Raw genomic sequence first — 19911 nt, 5'->3', positions numbered from 1 at the left:
TTCCATGGAATTCTCCAGGAAGAATACTGAAGTGGGTTGCCATTTCATTCTCCAACATAATATTATAAATCAACTATACTTTAATAAAACAAATGATAAAATAAATTGCTTAAAAAGACAATAGTTTATCTGAAATAGCAGAGAAGGTAGAAATGTGGACACTTGAGTGGGGAAGATATGGTGGGGGTTCTTGTGGGTCTCTTCGTATTGTCTCTATCTTCTTAGTGAAATAGACATCAACATGATCAACCAAAAGTCAGAAAGGGGAAGTACTGAAAAACCGAAGGGAGAAAAGCTCTGAAATAATTGTTCAGAAGAGTGAGAAAATGAATGATGGAAGGAAATATAGTACAACTACATATTTGTGTGGATGCAGGTGTATGCTCAGTTGCATCCAACTCTGCGACCCCATGGACTACAGCTCACCAGGCTCCTCTGTCCATGAAAATTTCCAGGCAAGAATACTGGAGTGCATTGTCATTTCCTACTCCAGGGGATCTTCCTGACCCAGGGATCAAAACTGCATCTCCCCTGTCTCCTGAATTGGCAGGCGGCTTCCGTGGTAGCTCAGATGGTAAAGTGTCTGCCTACAATGCAGGAGACCTGGGTTCAATCCCTGGGTCGGGAAGATCCCCTAGAGAAGGAAATGGTAACCCACTCCAGTACTCTTGCCTTGAGATTGTCATGGATGGAGGAGCCTGGTGGACTCCAGTCCACGAGGTCGCAAAGAGTTGGACACGACTGAGCGGCTTCACTCACTCACTTCACTTCACTTCTTTACCACCGTGCCACCTGAGAAGCCAATTACATATTTAGTACACGTAAAGTAACGTCAGTGTTAACATTGTCACCAGTCTGTTAAATCTCAAGCTCCTCACTCATTCAACAGGTGTTTCTTAATCACAAAATGTGGTTTTGGTGACCCTATTACATGAGACTTTGTTGTTGTTGTTCAGTTGCTAAGTCGTGTCCAACTCTTTGCAACCCCGTGGGCTGCAGCACGCCAGGTTTCCTGGTCCTTCATTATATCCTGGAGTTTGTTCAAACCCATGTCCATTGCGTTGGTGATGCCATCCAACTATCTCATTCTCTGTCGTTCTCTCCTCCTGCCCTCAATCTCTCCCAGCATCAGGGTCTTTTCCAATGAGTTGGCTCTTCGCATCAGGTGGTCAAAGTATTAGAGCTTCAGCTTCAGCATCAGTCCTTCCAGTGAATATTCAGAGTTGATTTCCTTTACGATTGACTGGTTTGATCTCCTTGCTGACCAAAGGATCTCAAGAGTCTTCTTCAGCACTGCAATTCGAAAGCATCAATTCTATGGTGCTCAGCCTTCTTTATGGTCCAACTCTCATATCTGTATGTGACTATTGGAAAAACCATAGGTTTGATTATATAGACCTTTCTCAGCAAAGTGATGTCTCTGCATTTTAACACACTGTCTAGGTTTGTCATAGCTTTTCTTTCAAGGCGTATTTTTTAAATCCATGGCTGCAGTCACCATCTGCATTGATTTTGGAGCCCAAGAAAATAAAATCTGTCACTGTTACCATTTGTTCCCCAACTATTTCCCATGAACTGATGGGACCAGATGCCATGATCTGTTTTTTGAATGTTGAGTTTTAAGTCGGTTTTCTCACTCTCTTTTTTCACCCTCATTAAGAGGCTGTTCAGTTCCTCTTTACTTTCTGCCAGTAGAGTTCTATCATCTGAGACTTACTGAACAGAATCTTTTTATATCATTTCAGTACTATTGATGTTCCAAGCTCTTCAATTTTTCAGTCAGGTTGAATGAAGCCACTGGTTGAACATCACCTACAGAGCCCCAGACATGTGTTTGTGCCTGTTATTCTAAGCCTGATGGTATGGCAGAATGGGATGGACTTCAGTCTCCAGCTGTTGTCAGCTCAACGACAGGGTTGTTCTGTGTAACTGCTGGCAGGGATCACCTCGTGATGTGTCAGTGTCACTGTCACTAGGCACCAGCCCCCCACCCTCAGTCCATCTCCTTGTCTACTTGGGAGCCTGATTTTCTAACGTAGAACAGTTTTGAGGAGACGAAGCCAAGAAGAGGAAAAAACATGTTTAACTCCCTACTGTCTGCTCTAACACTTTGTACATTGCAGGCACTCAATTTCTTAAAGAAATAAATGGCTAGCACTTTGCAGACAGAGTAAAAGTGACAAAGAGCCAAAGATATGTTTGAAAATAACAGGGTAGGGGTAGCCACCTCCCCAAATTCTTGATGCTCCTGACAGCCACCGAACACCATAGTTACATGTTTTGGTTTTTTAGTTGCTAAGTTGAGTCTGACTCTTTGGCAATCCCATGGACTGCAGACCTCTAGACTTCTCTGTCCACAGAATTTCCCAGGCAAGAATACTGGAGTGATTTGCCATTTCCTTCTTCAAGGGATCTTCCCGACACAGGGATCGAACCTACGTCTCCTGCATTGACAACCAGATTCTTTAAGACTGAGCCACCAGAGAAGCCCTTCAATGTAGGGAGACAAAGATTTTTCCTTTTATTTACAGGGCAACAATGGAGAAACAGACATAGAAAATAGGCTTATGGACATGGGGAGAGGGGATAAGGGTGAGATGTATGGAAAGAGTAACATGGAAACTTACATTACCATATGTAAAGTAGATAGCCAACGGGAATTTGCTGTATGGTTCAGGAAACTCAAGCAGGGGCTCTGTATCAACCTAGAGGGGTGGGTTGGGGAGGGAAATGGGAGGGAGGTTCAAAAGGGAGAGGGTACATGTATACGTATGGCTGATTCATGTTGGTTTGACAGAAAACAGCAAAATTCTGTAGAACAATTATCCTTCAATAAAAATTAAATAAATGTTTTTGCTTTCTGCACACTAACATAAGACAATGACTGCAACTTAAATACAAAAGAACTCTACAGTTAAATCCACAGCTTTATATATTTATCTCACTCATGTATCAGTGAAAAATCACCAACTATCAAAAAAATAGGAAAAGTTATATAGTTATATAACAGATGACTAATATTTATAACGAAAACCAGATAAAAGTAGGGTGGTATATCCAGATTCTCAAATCATAATGCCTCTTTGCTTGTCTTATGGAGTGTTCCACTGCTGCTGACCTCGCCACTAGCAGCCAAATGAGTTGCTGTTATTGCCCAGTTTTCATGAAGGCTTCATGTGATTTACTGACATAATTAGGAACTATTTTAAACATACTATCATGAATGAACTAGAGTTTACTAATACGGGATCTACACCTGAAATTGCAGCGAACAGTGCCTGCAGTAAATATACCTTGACCTCTTTGCTTTCTTTTTGAAAACCATGAATATTAGGCACACGATCACTTTCCTGTCAGTCACTTATCTAGCTAGTGACTGCAGTCTGCAAGTAGAAAATAGTGATCGTTTCTAAAAGGGTAGTTTGTAGTCAGGTTGACACACCTTCTTGAAAAGCACTACTGTGCTTAAGATATTTGGAAGAGTTTTGATATTTTAGCTGAACCTCAATTTTAAAAAACAGCCAATTTATCACACATAGATTTGGGGTTAAGGATTCCTTTCCTAACATAACTGCTTACTGGAGGGTTCCTTTAAACAGTGAGCATTTCTTTAAAACAGTGAAGGTCAAGCTTTTCTGTGATTGGTTTTGCAGATCTGAAGCTTCAAACAACAGCATGGGATCTGTCTGTCTTTGAGTCAAAGATGGCCACTGCCTTCAAAACAGCCAGGGGCCACAGAACCAAATGTGGTTACAGTCTTTGATCTACTTTTCAGGCTTTTGTCAGGGACTGGCAAAAACAAAAAACCACCTTGTCCTTCAAAGCAAGGGTCCCCAACCTCCCAGATCTAGTGTTTGATGATTTGAGGTGGAGCTGATGGAATAACAAAAAAGTGCACAATAAATATAATGTGCTTGAATCATCCTGAAACCATCCCCCATTCCCTGATCCACAGAATTGTCTTCCACCAGTCCCTCATGCCAAAAAGGTTGAGGACTGCTGCTTTCAAGCATTTATTAATTTGCAGACAAAAAACAAACTCCTCGGCACTAATTACTGTTAACTAAAGCTATACATCCCAGGAGAAACTTCCAAGTGACCCTGCCTCACTGTCGTAATGAACACTAGATATTTATGTGCTCAGTGTTGAGACGCGAGAGACGCCGGCCACGCAAAGAGGCGCGGCCGTGAGGAGCTACCCCACTCCTGAGGCCAGGGCCGGCGGCCGAGAGGAGCTACCCCATGTCCAATAGGCGGTGGCTGCGCGGGCGCAGGAAGGCCAAGAGGAGCTACTCCACCTTCAAGGTCAGGAGGGGCGGCCTTGAGGAGATACCCCTCATCCAAGGTAAGGTGCACTGGCTGCGCTTTCTTGGAGCAGCTGTGAAGAGATATCCCACGACCAAGGTAAGAGAAACCCAAATAAGACGGTAGGTAATGCAAGGGGGCATCAGAGGGCAGACACACTGAAATCACAATCACGGGAAACTAGTCGATCTGATCACATGGACCACAGCCGAATGTGGTCCACTGGAGAAGGGAATGGCAAACCACTTCAGTATACTTGCCTTGAGAACCCCATGAACAGTATCAAAGGGCAAAATGATAGGATACTGAATGAGGAATTCCCCAGGTCGGTAGGTGCCCAGTATGCTACTGGAGATCAGTGGAGAAATAACTCTAGAAGGAAGGAAGGGGTGGAGCAAAAGCAAAACCAATACCCAGTTGTGGATGTGACCAGTGATAGAAGCAAGGTCCGGTGCTGTAAAGAGCAATATTGCATAGGAACCTGGAATGTTAGGTCCATGAATCAAGGCAAATTGGAAGTGGTCAAACAGGAGATGGCAAGAGTGAACATAGACATTCTAGGAATCAGTGAATTAAAATGGACTGGAATGGGTGAATTTAACTCGGATGACCATTATATCTACTACTGTGGGCAGGAATCCCTTAGAAGAAATGGAGTAGCCATCATGGTCAACAGAAGAGTCCGAAATGCAGTACTTGGATGCAGTCTTAGAAACGACAGAATGATTTCTGTTCGTTTCGAAGGCAAACCATTCAATATTACAGTAATCCAGGCCTATGCCCCAACTAGTAATGCTGAAGAAGCCTAAGTTGAACGGTTCTATGAAGACCTACAAGACCTTTTAGAACTAACTCTCAAAAAAGATGTCCTTTTCATTATAGGGGACTGGAATGCAAAAGTAGGAAGTCAAGAAACACCTGGAATAACAGGCAAATTTGGCCTTGGAGCACAGAATGAAGCAAGGCAAAGGCTAATAGAGTTTTGCCAAGAGAATGCACTGGTCATAGCAAACACCCTCTTCCAACAACACAAGAGAAGACTCTACACATGGACATCACCAGATGGTCAACACCGAAATCAGACTGATTATATTCTTTGCAGCCAAAGATGGAGAAGCTCTATACAGAAAGCAAAAACAAGACCAGGAGCTGACTGTGGCTCAGATCATGAACTCCTTATTGCCAAATTCAGACTGAAATTGAAGAAAGTAGGGAAAACCACTAGACCACTCAGATATGACCTAAATCAAATCCCTTATGATTATACAGTGGAAGTGAGAAATAGATTTAAGGGACTAGATCTGATAGATAGAGTGCCTGATGAACTCTGGATGGAGGTTCATGACACTGTACAGGAGACAGGGACCAAGACCATCCCCATGGAAAAGAGATGCAAAAAAGCAAAATGGCTGTCTGAGGAGGCCTTACAAATAGCTATGAAAAGAAGAGAAGCGAAAAGCAAAGGAGAAAAGGAAAGATATAAGCATCTGAATGCAGAGTTCCAAAGAATAGCAAGGAGAGATAAGAAAGCCTTCCTCAGTGATCAATGCAAAGAAATAGAGGAAAACAACAGAACAGGAAAGACAAGAGATCTCTTCAAGAAAAAAAGAGATTCCAAGGGAACATTTCATGCAAAGATGGGCTCGATAAAGGACGGAAATGGTATGGACCTAACAGAAGCAGAAGATATTAAGAAGAGGTGGCAAGAATACACAGAAGAACTGCACAAAAAAGATCTTCACGACCAAGATAGTCACGATAACGTGATCACTGACCTAGAGCCAGACATCTTGGAATGTGAAGTCAAGTGGGCCTTAGAAAGCATCACTATGAACAAAGCTAGTGGAGGTGATGGAATTCCAGTTGAGCTATTTCAAATCTTGAAAGATGATGCTGTGAAAGTGCTGCACTCAATATGCCAGCAAATTTGGAAAACTCAGCAGTGGCCACAGGACTGGAAAAGGTCAGTCTTCATTCCAATCTCAAAGAAAGGCAATGCCAAAGAATGCTCAAACTACCACACAATTGCACTCATCTCACACGCTAGTAATGTCATGCTCAAAATTCTCCAAGGCAGGCTTCAGCAATATGTGAACCGTGAATTCCCAGATGTTCAAGCAGGTTTTAGAAAAGGCAGAGGCACCAGAGATCAAATTGCCAACATCCGCTGGATCATGGAGAAAGCAAGAGAGTTCCAGAAAAACATCTATTTCTGCTTCATTGACTATGCCAAAGCCTTCGACTGTGTGGATCACAACAAACTGTGGAACATTCTGAAAGACAGGGGAATACCAGACCACCTGACCTGCCTCTTGAGAAACCTGTATGCAGGTCAGGAAGCAACAGTCAGAACTGGACATGGAACAACAGACTGGTTCCAAATAGGAAAAGGAGTACGTCAAGGTTGTATATTGTCACCTTGCTTATTTAACTTCTATGCAGAGTACATCATGAGGAACGCTGGGCTGGAAGAAGCACAAGCTGGAATCAAGATTGCTGGGAGAAATATCAATAACCTCAGATATGCAGATGACACCACCCTTATGGCAGAAAGTGAAGAGGAACTCAAAAGCCTCTTGATGAAAGTGAAAGAGGAGAGTGAAAAGGTTGGCTTGAAGCTCAACATTCAGAAAACAAAGATCATGGCATCTGGTCCCATCACTCCATGGGAAATAGATGGAAAAACAGTGGAAACAGTGTCAGACTTTTTTTGGGCTCCAAAATCACTGCAGATGCTGATTGCAGCCATGAAATTAAAAGACTCTTACTCCTTGGAAGGAAAGTTATGACCAACCTTGATAGTATATTAAAAAGCAGAGACATTACTTTGCCAACAAAGGTCCATCTAGTCAAGGCTATGGTTTTTCCCGTGGTCATGTATGGATATGAGAGTTGGACTGTGAAGAAAGCTGATCACCGAAGAATTGATGCTTTTGAATTGTGGTGTTGGAGAAGACTCTTGAGAGTTCCATGTACTGCAAGGAGATCCGACCAGTCCATTCTAAAGGAGATCAATCCTGGGTGTTCATTGGAAAGACTGATGCTAAAGCTGAAACTGCAATACTTTGGCCACCTCATGCGACGAGTTGACTCACTGGAAAAGACTCTGATGCTGGGAAAGGTTGGGGGCGGGAGGAGAAGGGGATGACAGAGAATGAGATGGCTGGATGGCATCACCGACTCTGTGGACATGAATTTGAGTGAACTCCGGGAGTTGGTGATGGACAGGGAGGCCTGGCGTGCTGTGATTCATGGGGTCGCGGAGAGTCGGACACGACTGAGCGACTGAACTGACTGAACTATGACAGATATTAGACTTCTCTCCTTCAGTTGAAGGAATAGAAAGTTTACACAGCTACTAAGAGTAGAAAAGTAAGATAAAACATCCTGAACTGCCATATATCAATAGTAATTCTGAGTACAAAAGTATGGCTCAGACACCTATCTCATTAAGCTAGGCATCTGAAAGCATGTTCTATGTAATCTGCTTTCCTATGATAATTTCTTACCACTTCAGGATAGGTTTGCTGTTTCTCATGCACAGCAGATACTTTGAAAGGCTTTACATGTTTTTCCGTCTGCCTAGAATGTCCTTCCTCTTCTGTTTATTAAAATTCTACTCACCCTTCAAAGCATAGCTCCAATTTCCAGTCCTTTTTGGAAACTTTTCCCTTTATATTTATCACAACCAAGTGGGATAACATATTAGATGGAGCAGGGCTCTGAAATAAGGAGATAAACCAAGTAGACGAGAAATGGGGAATGAAAGGCATTGCAGGCAAAGGGGCAGAAGTGAGAAATAGCGTGTGGTTTATAGGGAATCCCAAATGGTCACGTTGCAAAAGACTCTGCTAGACTGGTTGAACAGGAGACTAGACAGGTAGGCTGAATGGAAAGAGACTACGTTTTATCATCCTGTTAGCAATGGTGAGCTATGAAAGGATTTTAAGGGGAAAAAAATGTCTCAACATACTGTACTTTAGGAAAAAACAAAAAAAAACACCTGTGGGAATGTTGAATAGTCTGGCCTGGAGATGAAACTGGAGGCCAGTAGAGTGATCAGTGTAAGAGGGAACAGGTGAAAAAGTGACCTTGATCTGTGAAAGGAGGGACCCAAGAGACATCAGAGGTAACAGGAATAGGTTTCACAGCCAAATAAGTGTGGCTGATGGGGTGCTGGAGAAGCCAACCAGGACTCTCGGGGTTCTAGTTTAAATGACTAGGTCCATTTTCATGCTAACGCTAATCTTTCAGGCAGGAAATACTGTATGTAGGAGGAACAGGTCTGGGAGTAAAGTGAAATGAGGTTTATCCAACACTCAAGAAAGCCCGACATGCAGTTGGGGTGGAGGGCTAAAGCTCAGCCTGGGAGAGAAAACTGTTGGGAGTCGTCATCCTATTCATGCTACTTGGAACCACAGGATGAGATGAGGCTGACTAAGAAACACGAGAGTACCCAGGGACTTCCCTGGCAATCCAGTGGTTAAGACTCCACCTTCCAATGCAGGGGACACAGGACAGATCCCTGGTAGGGGAGCGAAGATCCCGCATGCCTCTCAGCCAAAAAACCAAAACACAAAACAGAAACAATACTGTAACAAGTTCAGTAAAGACTAAAAATGGTCCACATTAAAAAAAAGAAGAAAAAGAGGGCCGAGTATGGACACAGCACCCCGATGTCTTAACAAGCAGGCCAAGGAAAGGAAGCCAGTGGAAGACACACGACCAAGAAAAAGACAGACTTTCCTGGTGGCACAGTGGATAGGAATCCGCCTGCCAATGCAGTGGACACGTGTTCTATCCCTGGTCCGGAAAGATCGCTCGTGCTGCAGGGCAACTAGGCCAGTGCACCCCAACTTCTGAGCCAGTGCTCTACAGCCCACGAGTCTGTGTGCCACAACAACTGAAGCCTGCACACTGTAGAGCCACACACACACCACAACTACTAAAGCCCACGCTCCACAAGAATAGCCCCCGCAACGACAGGCCTGAGCAATGCAACACAGAATAGCCTCTGCTTACTGCAATGAGAGAAAGCCTGAGCACAGCAACGAAAACCCAGCACAACCAAAAAATAATAAAATACATTTTTAAAAAGAAAAGAAAGAAAGAAGAGCCAAAAGTAAGAGGGCATATCGTGAGAGTGATTTTAGTGGGGGGAAGAAAAAGAGCGACGTTTTCTAGCAGCAGAGCTAAGAGCAGTGAGATGTGGTAAGACAAGGAACTGAGAAGTCAGCTTCGGGCAGAAGTCGCAGGGTGACCTCTGTGAGAACAGAAGTATGTGGGGCGGGGAGGGGGGTGGGCAGGCGCAGAAGCAGGGTGAGTGAGTAAAGGCAAAGTTGGAAGCAGAGGTGAGGAGGGCTTATCGTAAGTCATGACTGGTGTTTTAAAGACCCCACAGTCAAGAACCAGAGGGAGAGAGAAGTTCAAGAGAAATCTCTTTTGCGACATCTGTGGTTGTATTTTACTTTTTAAACAGAAAGATTAAGGGCAATTTTAAATTCCAAGGAGTTACGAAAAGGAAACACTCCAACATGAAAGAAACAGGAAATTGGTGGTGCAAGGTCTGAAACAAGAGGGCTACGTGGAGCAGAATGGTTAGAATAACTGTGGCATAGAATTAAGGTATTTCAGAAACAAATGAATACATGAAACAGTATTAGTTCATGATATTTATTACTGGGGCTGGTTACAGAAAAGTCTTTTTTCCACTGTTGATTTAAGCATAAGAATAGGTATTTGTCTCATGTGACTTACTTTTAGAACTTCTATTTTTAAAAAAATCATAAAACTGACTCTATCTGGGAAGATTAGTATCAATTCTTTTTTTAAAAAGTGAGGAGGTTTGGAGCTGGGGTTTTGTTTTATGCCTCAGTAACTACGACCAAACAAGGTGTAGTACTTGGCAGGGTTCTTTCCACACACGCACTTGGCTCCTGGCGGCAGCTCACAGAGTGGTTTGAAGGGGATGCACAGGCTTTTAGCTCCCATCGAAGGAGCACCAGGCTCAAGATCTTGATCCCTGAATTAAAAACAAATAAAAAATCCATTCATTTATGCCATGCAATTCTATTCTTTTTCATTGCAATACCTCATAGGTTTTATCTGTTAAACATAATTATCTTACCTGGCAGTGGTCTTTTTGATCCAATCTTCACAGTCAATTTCCCCACAGAATGGAATCTGAACAATCTAATAAGAAAAAAATGTTCAGTATTTACAACTCCTTCTATTCCATAAAAGGAACATTTGAATTTTGCATTAAACCTGCAAGCAAAAAGGACAGGCCTCCCAGCCCTTTTCAGGCCATGACACCTTACAAACCTGCTAAGAACTTGGCTCAGAGATGCCTGAGATAGGAAAGAAATGTTTTCCACTATCCCAAACCCATACTTCATGTAAAATCTGCACTTAACAAAGACACCTTTGTAATACACTTAAGTGACCAAATAAACTGGCTGCAATATAGTACTGAAGAGAAGGAACAAAAAGTGAATTTCAAATCATTCTCATTTCAAATCTGCACTGCCGCCTGCTCTACCTGGCTTCATGGTTATCAGGAGGATGGAGAAGACAAACAGTGATTTTCAGTGAAAGAAAGTGTGAGATGCTCAGTCCTGTCCAATTCTTTGTGACCCCATGGAATGTGGCCCACCAGGCTCCTCTGTCTATGGGATTCTCCAAGGCAAGAATACTGGAGTGGCTAGCCATTTTCTCCAGGGGATCTTCCTGACCCAGAGACGAAAGCCAGGTCTTCTGCATTGCAGGCAGATTCTTTACTGTCTGAGCCACCAAGGAAGTTCATATAATTAAGTATATAATTTTAATTTTATATACCAATAATATAAAATTAATTATTGGATATATAAATTAATAATGTAAAATCTAAATGTAGAAACTGTGCAATGAAAACAGAAGAAAAAACAAACCTACAGATATAAGAGCTGAACTAACAAAGTTAATTTCCTGTATTGAAACTTACTAAATCATTAGCATTTACACAAACAAAAAGCATGAAAAAACTGAACATTCTTAAAAGTATTATTTAAAATTTATTCTAAAAGACAGAATGGGGGGAAAACTTTAATCAGTCTATAATTATCCAATGGTATAAATACTAACCAAATTACAAAGATTGCAATAATAAATTTAAATTTAGTTTCTTAGAAATTTTATTTTTGTTAATGTACGACACAAAGCTATATTTTTTTATAACATTAACAAATTTTACAGTAGTCTTATTTCTTTGCACTAAGAAAAAAAAAATCACTAAGACTTGAAAACGTATTTCTAAAAAAAATTTTTTAATTTAAAATGGTAAAGCATGTAAACAAATTCAACCAAAGTTGTTATTAGATGTATTTGGACTCATAAATGATAATTTTGTGAAAAACAAAAACCGAAAGATTCAATTCTTTTTATCCTCAAAGCTTTTGATTAGATCTGAAATTTCTTATTATTTATGCACATAATTCATTAATATGAAAGGAGAATACACATTTTTAGGCGATTTATTCAGCCATAGAAAGGTTTTTACCTTTTTATCTTTCATTTTTTCTACATCTATATTTTAAAAAGACAAAATCTTTTGCAATATATAGTGTCTTGAACTCTTCAGCAGAAATGTTACTGATGAGAAATAGGAATGTAATAATAGAAATAATGATCAACAGATTAATGATATATTTAAGTCAACAGTAACAAGTATATGTTACATATAAATGACATCTATTTCTCATTCAATTAAGACCACCTCCTTGGAAAAATTTACTAAAATCAAGTCCTACAAATCAGATATATAAAAAAAAATTTTTTTCATTTCTACCAACAAGGAAGGGTAGAAAATCAAACTCTCAATTACATTCAAGTTCCAAAGATCCCTTCCTCCTTCTCCCCTCCCAGTAAATCCAATTTTATTTACCACAGCTTCAAAGCTTGCTTGACAGTCAGTCAACATAGTTAAGCTGACCAACAAGAGGTGAGATGGGAGGTGAAACTGACTACTGAACACAAGAAACAACTGTTGTTTTCGTTTCTATGTGATCTTTGGACACAACCAAAATACTGTATTCTGGTCCAGAACAGATGATGAAATCTCTCCAACAGCTTATCTAATAGTAGAGTATGATTCCACTAATATCTGCTGAGATTCACTTCTTTGAAAGCAATGGTGAAAGCAATGGATTAACTGATAAGTTACTCTATTGATTTATTAACTCTTATGCAATGTCTTTAATAGACTTTACTGTAAGAATGACTACCATATTTCTATAATAAAGGAAATCATAAAATTCAATACATTATGGGACAAAAAATTTATGAAAAAGTAAATAAATCACAGTGGAAGAAAAAATATACACAGTGTCCATTCTCAGGCAAAAAGGCTAGAAGAAATAGAAATCTGAAATATGTAGTTTGAAGTCAAGTGACAAACGATGGAAATCAGAAAGGTAGAAGATTACCAAGGCAATAAACCAAGAATAATAGAAGGCTAAACACTGCAGAATTATAAATCAGAAGGGGATTTTGATACTATTTTGTACTTAATTTTCAGATTAGTAAACTGACAGACATATTAAGAGGTTAATGATCACAACCAACTAAAATCTTGTCTTATACCCTCAGGATGAATTTTTTAAAAAGATACAGAGAAAAACTACGTTAAGCTGAATCAGAAGAGAGACCCAAATTCTAATACTAGGTCTGCTGTTGTATGGCTTGGGGTAATTCATTTAGACTCTGGCCCATGGCTTTCTCATTTATAATCTGGGGACACAGAACAGGCTGTATAAGTAAACATGTATACCAGAATACTAAAGTTCAGAAGTGATTCATTCCAGTAATTAATAATTTTACAAACTGAAACCTCTTCTTCATGAAAATTAAGTTTTGGCTGGGAACAACTGCATATACAGAGCACACAAAACTGATAAATTCTTAAAGAGCCATCAGGAAAATCCGTGTAGTTTTATGGAATCCAGTAGTACCCACTCATTCTCAAAAACAGGCTTAGAAATGAGTAATATTTTTCACTTATTATTCAGAAAGATCAATTAATTAAGAGCTGGGTAAGTATACACAGTGACAGATCAGAAACAGGCATTCCTTATTTTAGGAATCTGCCCATTACATTTCTAAAACTAAAACAATGTTTACTTTAGGAACTTAAGCTGAGAAAACAAAATGAAATTTTTCAATAATGAAAATATTAGGGGTCATACAGAATGAAACTCATTCAATGAGCCTAATGAACACAGGAGAAAGCTTTTATAAAATCAGTTCACAGTTGTTAACCAAAAATGACAGAATATTTTATGCTGCAGGCAAGTCAATGGAAAACAGAGGCTGAATAATATATAAACCTTTTGTGTGACAGGCTTTGAAAAAGGGATTAACATGATACATAAATTCAAGGAGTCTTAAAATACCACTCACTGAAATATGTTTATATTAAAAAATTTTCAGAATTCTCTTACCTTCCCAGAATCGAGCTCCTTCTGGAAGTCCTCCATTGTATTAGACACAACCATATGAGTCTTAAGGTCTTCAGAAGCCCTGTCAAGTAATTAGAATACATATTTTTTCTTACTAATAAACTAAAGCACGCGTTAGTTCAGTTGTGTCCCAGTCTCTGTGACCCCATGGATGGTAGCCTGCCAGGCTCCTCTGTCCATGGGATTTTCCAGGCAAGAATACTGGAGTGGGTTGCCATTTCCTCCTCCAGGGGATCTTCCCGACCCAGGGATCAAAGCCACATCTCCTGTGTCTCCTGCACTGTCAGGCATATTTTTTACCACTGAGCCACAGGCTACCCAGAATTAGAAGTGAATACATATTTTTTCTTACTAATATGACAAAGTTTTTTTAATGGCATATTTTAATGAAAGAATAACAACTGGAATTGAGAAGAATTCAACATGAACCTCAACTCTGTCTCCAGCAGTGACATTCAGTGAACTTCATCACTAGTTATTAGTTAGCTCATCACTGCATTATTGGAAACATTAAAAAATTTGCCAAGCACACGCAGGTAACAATTACTTTTGTCATAGTCATTAAATATCTACTGATCAATATTCTAACCCCTGGCTTTACCACTTATTACCTACCAGAGTCTAGGTTATTATTTAAACTTCTCTGGTCTTAGTTTTCCCTTCTAAAAAATTGGAAAAATACTCATCTAACTACCATATCTTTGCTGTGAGAATCAAACACAAAGGCATGAAAATGTTTAAAAAAGGAAAAAACACATAAATATACATTATTCAAGCTATTTTCACATACTCTGTAAGTCTTTTGTAAGAACCTCAGGTTCCAGAAATAAATAAATGAAATAAATATTATTCTCTTCCACACTCAAAGTCACACATCACACGACAAGCACTCACGGGTGGGAAATGAAGAGAAGGCAAATTTTTCTTTTCTGAACCTCAGCGCTAGACTGGGGAACCCTGACCATGACTATTTGCTGTCCACCAAATCTGTTCCCTTTCTTCTGACTTTTTTGCAGTGAGGTGGGTGGGCCCAAGCGACTAAGTTACAGCCAACGAGATACAGAAAGGAATATGCCACTTCCAAGGCTGAAGCCTTAAGGAGGGAAAAAAATGCATTATTAATGTAAGCAACTTACATTAATAAATGTACTGAATTACAATGTCAATACACAGATGTAAAGAACAGACTTTTGGACTCTGTGGGAGAAAGCGAGGGTGGGATGATTTGAGAGAATAGCATTGAAACGTGTATATTATCATGTGTGAAATAGATCAGCAGTCCAGGTTCGATGCATAAGGCAGGGTACTCAGGGCTGGTGCACTGGGATGACCCTGAGGGATGGGATGGGGAGGGAGGCAGGAGGGGGGTTCAGGAGGGGGGACACATGTACACCCATGGCTGATTCATGTGAATGTATGGCAAAACCCACCACAATATTATAAAGTAATTAGCCTCCAATAAAAATTTTTTTAAAAGGTCAATAAAAAAAGTCCTGTTTTTTTAGCCATTAAAGCAGTGTTTTTTCCAACCAGGGGTATACATCTGGATCACACAGAGCATTTTAACAATACAGAATCTTTCTTAAAACTAATGGATCAGAGTCTCCAGGAATAAGGCCCAGGTATTTTTCTGTTCCCAAAGCTCCCAGGTGACTCTGAAGAGAATCTCTGAAAAAGAATCACTGCGCTGAGAGCACTATTCAGGCGACGGCAAGGAGGACAGGCAGCTTTCTAATCCTGCATCTCTGACAGTATCTCCTGTTCTGAGTTCAGATGAACTTCACATGAATTACGCATTTGTTGGCCAAATAAATCCATGAAAGTCATCCTCAAGAGACATATTATCATTTGCATTTTAAGGCAAGCCAGCCAACAAAACCAAGTTCACTTGCCTACCATCACATAAAAGCACCAAAGCCAAGGCTAAAACTGGTTCACTGCTTATGTGCAAGATTTACTGAAGATGAACATGAATCAGACACAGGTATTAGAAGATAAACAAGGAAGGTTGCAGGCATGACCCCAGCCCCTGCCAAAAAAAAAAAACTGAGCCTGTATCCCCAGGGGCCACAGGTCTTCCTCTCTGCTTCAGGTGGACAGGAAAGAAAATAAGGTGCCACCCATAGAGATCTGTGATTCTAAAAGCCCCCTCTCCAGAGGTCAGGGCAGCCTCAAGACCTCCCGTCACCCCCAGCCCCCTTCAGGAGGTTCTTAGCCTTGGTGATATATCATCATCACCAGGGGGCGTTTACTACTCAAGGTGCCAGGTCCTCTAGGCCAATTAAATTAACACCTCTCGGGGAGGGTCCCAGGCACAGGTAGTTTGAAAAGTTCCCCAGGTGCTGCTAATGTGTACCCAACAAGTGAGAATCTGTGCTTCTGCCCCTCAAATCTGATGTATCATAAAAGCCTGGATCTAAAATGAACCCAAATCAGTCGAAGGAACAGATAGTCCATCACTCCAAACCCAACAGGGAGCAGAGAGCATATAGAAAATAATCACAATACAAGTCAAAAGACCAAAGAGAAAGGCCAATTGAGAACCATGGGAGTTCAGAGGGAAAGATGACTGCCCATGGGGGCAAATCAAGGATTCTTTGGTAGAGACATCAAAGGCTGAGCACAATGAGAAGACGGGAGACACAAGCAACTCTAAGGATCTGACCGGGTAAAGAGGTTAATGTGGATGTCTTCCAAAATAGCATGAAGCTTCGTCTCAGCCTCCTTTTCGGCAATTGTCAGCTTTTCTCCGGTGTCTCGTCTGACAGCTACAAACTGACAGTTCTTCATATCACGTGGCCCAACTTCAAGTCTAATCGGGACTCCCTAAAAAAAAAAAAAGCAATGAAAAATGACACATGCACATCTCCGATTGAATAAACAGACTGATGCCATAGCTTTATCTACTATAAATCATAAATATCCGAAACACAAAGACAGATGCAAACCATTTTAAAGAGAAGGTAATATTCCTGATATATTTCAGAAACCTACTCCAATGAGAAGGCATAAACCTAAGGAAAGAAGGTACTGCCCAGGTGGCTCTGAGCTGGGAAAGAGTTTAATGGGGAAACATGAGGGCAGCTATCCAGCTTGCCATTCCTAACTTCTCTCATATGACAGCTCACATGGAAAATTACACTTGCATGGCACATGGGGGTAAACACAGTAGGCTCCTTTGCACATCCTTGACTCATTCATGGCACATGGCGTGCTTTGGTGGGAAGGCCCTGGCTCTGGCTGCTCTACCCTGAGCATCAGAATTACTGAAGGGCTTGTCAAAGCACATACAGATGGGCTCGGCCACCTGAGTTTCTGATCACCATAGGTCCAGTGATGGGGCCCGAGAATTTGTAATCCTATCAAGTTCTAAGATGGTAAAGAATCCATCTGCAATGCAGGAGACGTGGGTTCTATCCCTGGGTTGGAATGATCCCCTGGAGAAGGGAACTGGCTACCCACTCCAGTATTCTTGCCTGGAGAATTCCATGGACAGAGGAGCCTGGCAGGCTACAGTCCATGAGAGCACAAAGAGTCGGACATGCCTGAGTGACTTCTCCCTTCACTTTCACCAAGGTCTCCCGTGATGCTGAGCTGCGATCAGCAGCTAGGACTGAACTCTGAGAATCACTCCCCAGGAGCCCAGCATTTTTACAAAGGAGCTTAAGGAGCATACGCAAGTTTAAGCTTTGTGGATGTTCAATCCTTATGAATCCACATAATGAGTTTGCTCTGAGTGGATTAAGGCTTAAGAGAGCCCACTTTTAGGGGCTAGAAACTTCCTGACAAATAAAACTTTAACAAGTTTTTCTTTTTTGATCCTCTATAATGGTTTTGAATCTAAATTAGGAGCCTGCCTACACAGTTCAACTGCTCAGCTGTCCCCCAAACCAAAGCCAAAGGAAAAAATGTAAATGTTATTCTAGAAAAAAAAGCTTTATTAGAGAAGACTTACTTTACAAAATAACAATACTCTGGAACAAAATATTGTATACTTTCACATTATTTTATTGTTTCCCTTTATTCATCCAATGCGTTCATGGACCGCAGCCTTGTCTAACTCAACGCAACTTGGCCATGCTGTGTGGGGCCACCCAAGACAGATGGGTCACGGTGGACAGGTCTGACAGAATGTGGTCCACTGGAGAAGGGAATGGCAAACCACTTCAGTATTCTTGCCTTGAGAACCCCATGAACTGTTGGCTTAAAGCTCAACATTCAGAAAACTAAGATCATGGCATCTGGTCCCATCACCTCATGGCAAATAGATGGGGAAACAGTGGAAACAGTGAGAGACTTTATTTTTGGGGGCTCCAAAATCATGCAGATGGTGACTGCAGCCATGAAATAAAAAGATGCTTACTCCTTGGAAGGAAAGCTATGACCAACCTAGACAGCATATTAAAAAGCAGAGACAATACTTTGCTGACAAAGGTCCATCTAGTTAAGGCTATGGTTTTTCCAGTGGTTGTGTATGAATGTAAGAGCTGGACTATAAAGAAGGCTGAGTGCCAAAAAATTGATGCTTCTGAACTGTGGAGTTGGAGAAGACTCTTGAGAGTCCCTTGGACTGCAAGGAGATCCAACCAGTCCATCCTAAAGGAGATCAGTCCTGGGTATTCATTGGAGGGTCTGATTCTGAAGCTGAAACTCCAATACTTTGGCCACCTGATGTGAAGAGCTGGCTCATTTGAAAAGACCCTGATGCTGAGAAAGAATGAGGGCAGGAGGAGAAGGGGACAACAGAGGATGAGAGGGTTGGATGGCATCACCGACTCAATGGATATGAGTTTGGGTGGGCTCCAGGAGTTGGTGTTGGACAGGCAAGCCTGGCGTGCTACAGCTCGTGGGGTTGCAAAGAGTCGGACATTACTGAGAGACTGAACTGAACCTAACTGATACATGCATTAAGAAACAGTGTTAAGTGCAATGAGATTTAAAAAGACGAATGAGAAAGAGATCCTGACCTCAAGAAGCTTCGTGTTTTGAAGGGTAATTAAGGCATGCATACAAATAATAAAAACCAGTGCAGAAAATCAGAAAATCAAAAGTGGGAGACTACCCTCAGCAGGAAGAGCGAAGAAAAGTCACTGGAGAAGGCAAAAATTAATGAGGAATCATCAAAACAGAAGAACACTCTATAAAATAACTGACCTATTCACAAAAATGTAAATGCCACGGATGACAACGAAAGGCTGAAGAACCACTCCTAATTAAAAGAAACTGAAAAGACATGACAATAAAGTACACTAGGACTGCATCCTATCCTGGGCAAGGGGGAGCTGGGACAGATCAGGGGAAGGCAAAGGAGAGGCCCAAAGCGTGGGTGACTATTTTTTACCTTGCAGTCCAGTTAGTAGCAAGGGGTAAGTTTCTTTTTGGTACCTTGGGCAAGTACAAATGGGTTTAGACAAGGTATTACTGAAATCACACACTTGCTATTTCCAAGTAACTAAAGAAGACTGCAATTAAAGGGAAATTTACACAACTTTAAAGTCTTTATTAAAGGCAGGAGGGTATGTAAAGGAAAAAATATATCACAAAAGGAAAGCAGCATCAATATAACTACTATCCTTCAGCACAGATTTATCTGAGGGGCCATTTAAAACAAATAAAGTCTACATGCAATAAGTGCTGGAGAGGGTGTGGAGAGAAGGGAACCCTCTTACACTGTTGGTGGGAATGCAAACTAGTACAGCCAGTATGGAGAACAGTGTGGAGATTCCTCAGAAAACTGGAAATAGAACTGCCATATGATCCAGCGATCGCACTCCTGGGCATACACACCGAGGAAACCAGAATTGAAAGAGACACATGTACTCCAATGTTCATTGCAGCACTGTTTATAATAGCCAGGACATGGAAGCAACCTAGATGTCCGTCTGCAGACGAATGGATAAGAAAGCTTTGGTACATATACACAATGGAGTATTTCTCAGCCATCAAAAAGAATGCATTTGAATCAGTTTTAATGAGGTGGATGAAATTGGAGCCAATTATACAGAGTGAAGTAAGCCAGAAAGAAGAACATCAATACCGTATATTAACGCATATATATGGAATTTAGAAAAATGGTAACCTGAACCCTGTATAAGAGACTGCAAAAGAGACA

At 41.1% G+C, this 19911-nt stretch overlaps 1 protein-coding gene across 1 annotated transcript in view; it reads right to left on the bottom strand.

The window, feature by feature from the left end:
* Positions 1-9964: 9964 nt before the first annotated feature.
* Positions 9965-19911, bottom strand: part of EPRS1 (glutamyl-prolyl-tRNA synthetase 1) — a 63319-nt gene continuing 53372 nt past the window's right edge. The window contains exons 29-32 of the mRNA XM_055419881.2: positions 16465-16625; positions 13782-13860; positions 10433-10497; positions 9965-10327 (exon numbers count right to left, since the gene is read on the bottom strand). Of these exons, the coding sequence (XP_055275856.2) occupies positions 10177-10327; positions 10433-10497; positions 13782-13860; positions 16465-16625 (456 nt within the window). The 3' untranslated portion in view covers positions 9965-10176. The remainder of the gene's footprint in view (positions 10328-10432; positions 10498-13781; positions 13861-16464; positions 16626-19911) is intronic.

Source organism: Moschus berezovskii, chromosome 17 (genome assembly GCF_049115385.1).
Source record: "Moschus berezovskii isolate FMDL1 chromosome 17, NW_MosBer_1.0, whole genome shotgun sequence".
Classification (NCBI taxonomy): domain Eukaryota; kingdom Metazoa; phylum Chordata; class Mammalia; order Artiodactyla; family Moschidae; genus Moschus; species Moschus berezovskii.
Note: the sequence above shows the minus strand (reverse complement) of the source record. Positions and strands in the feature narration are given on the sequence as shown.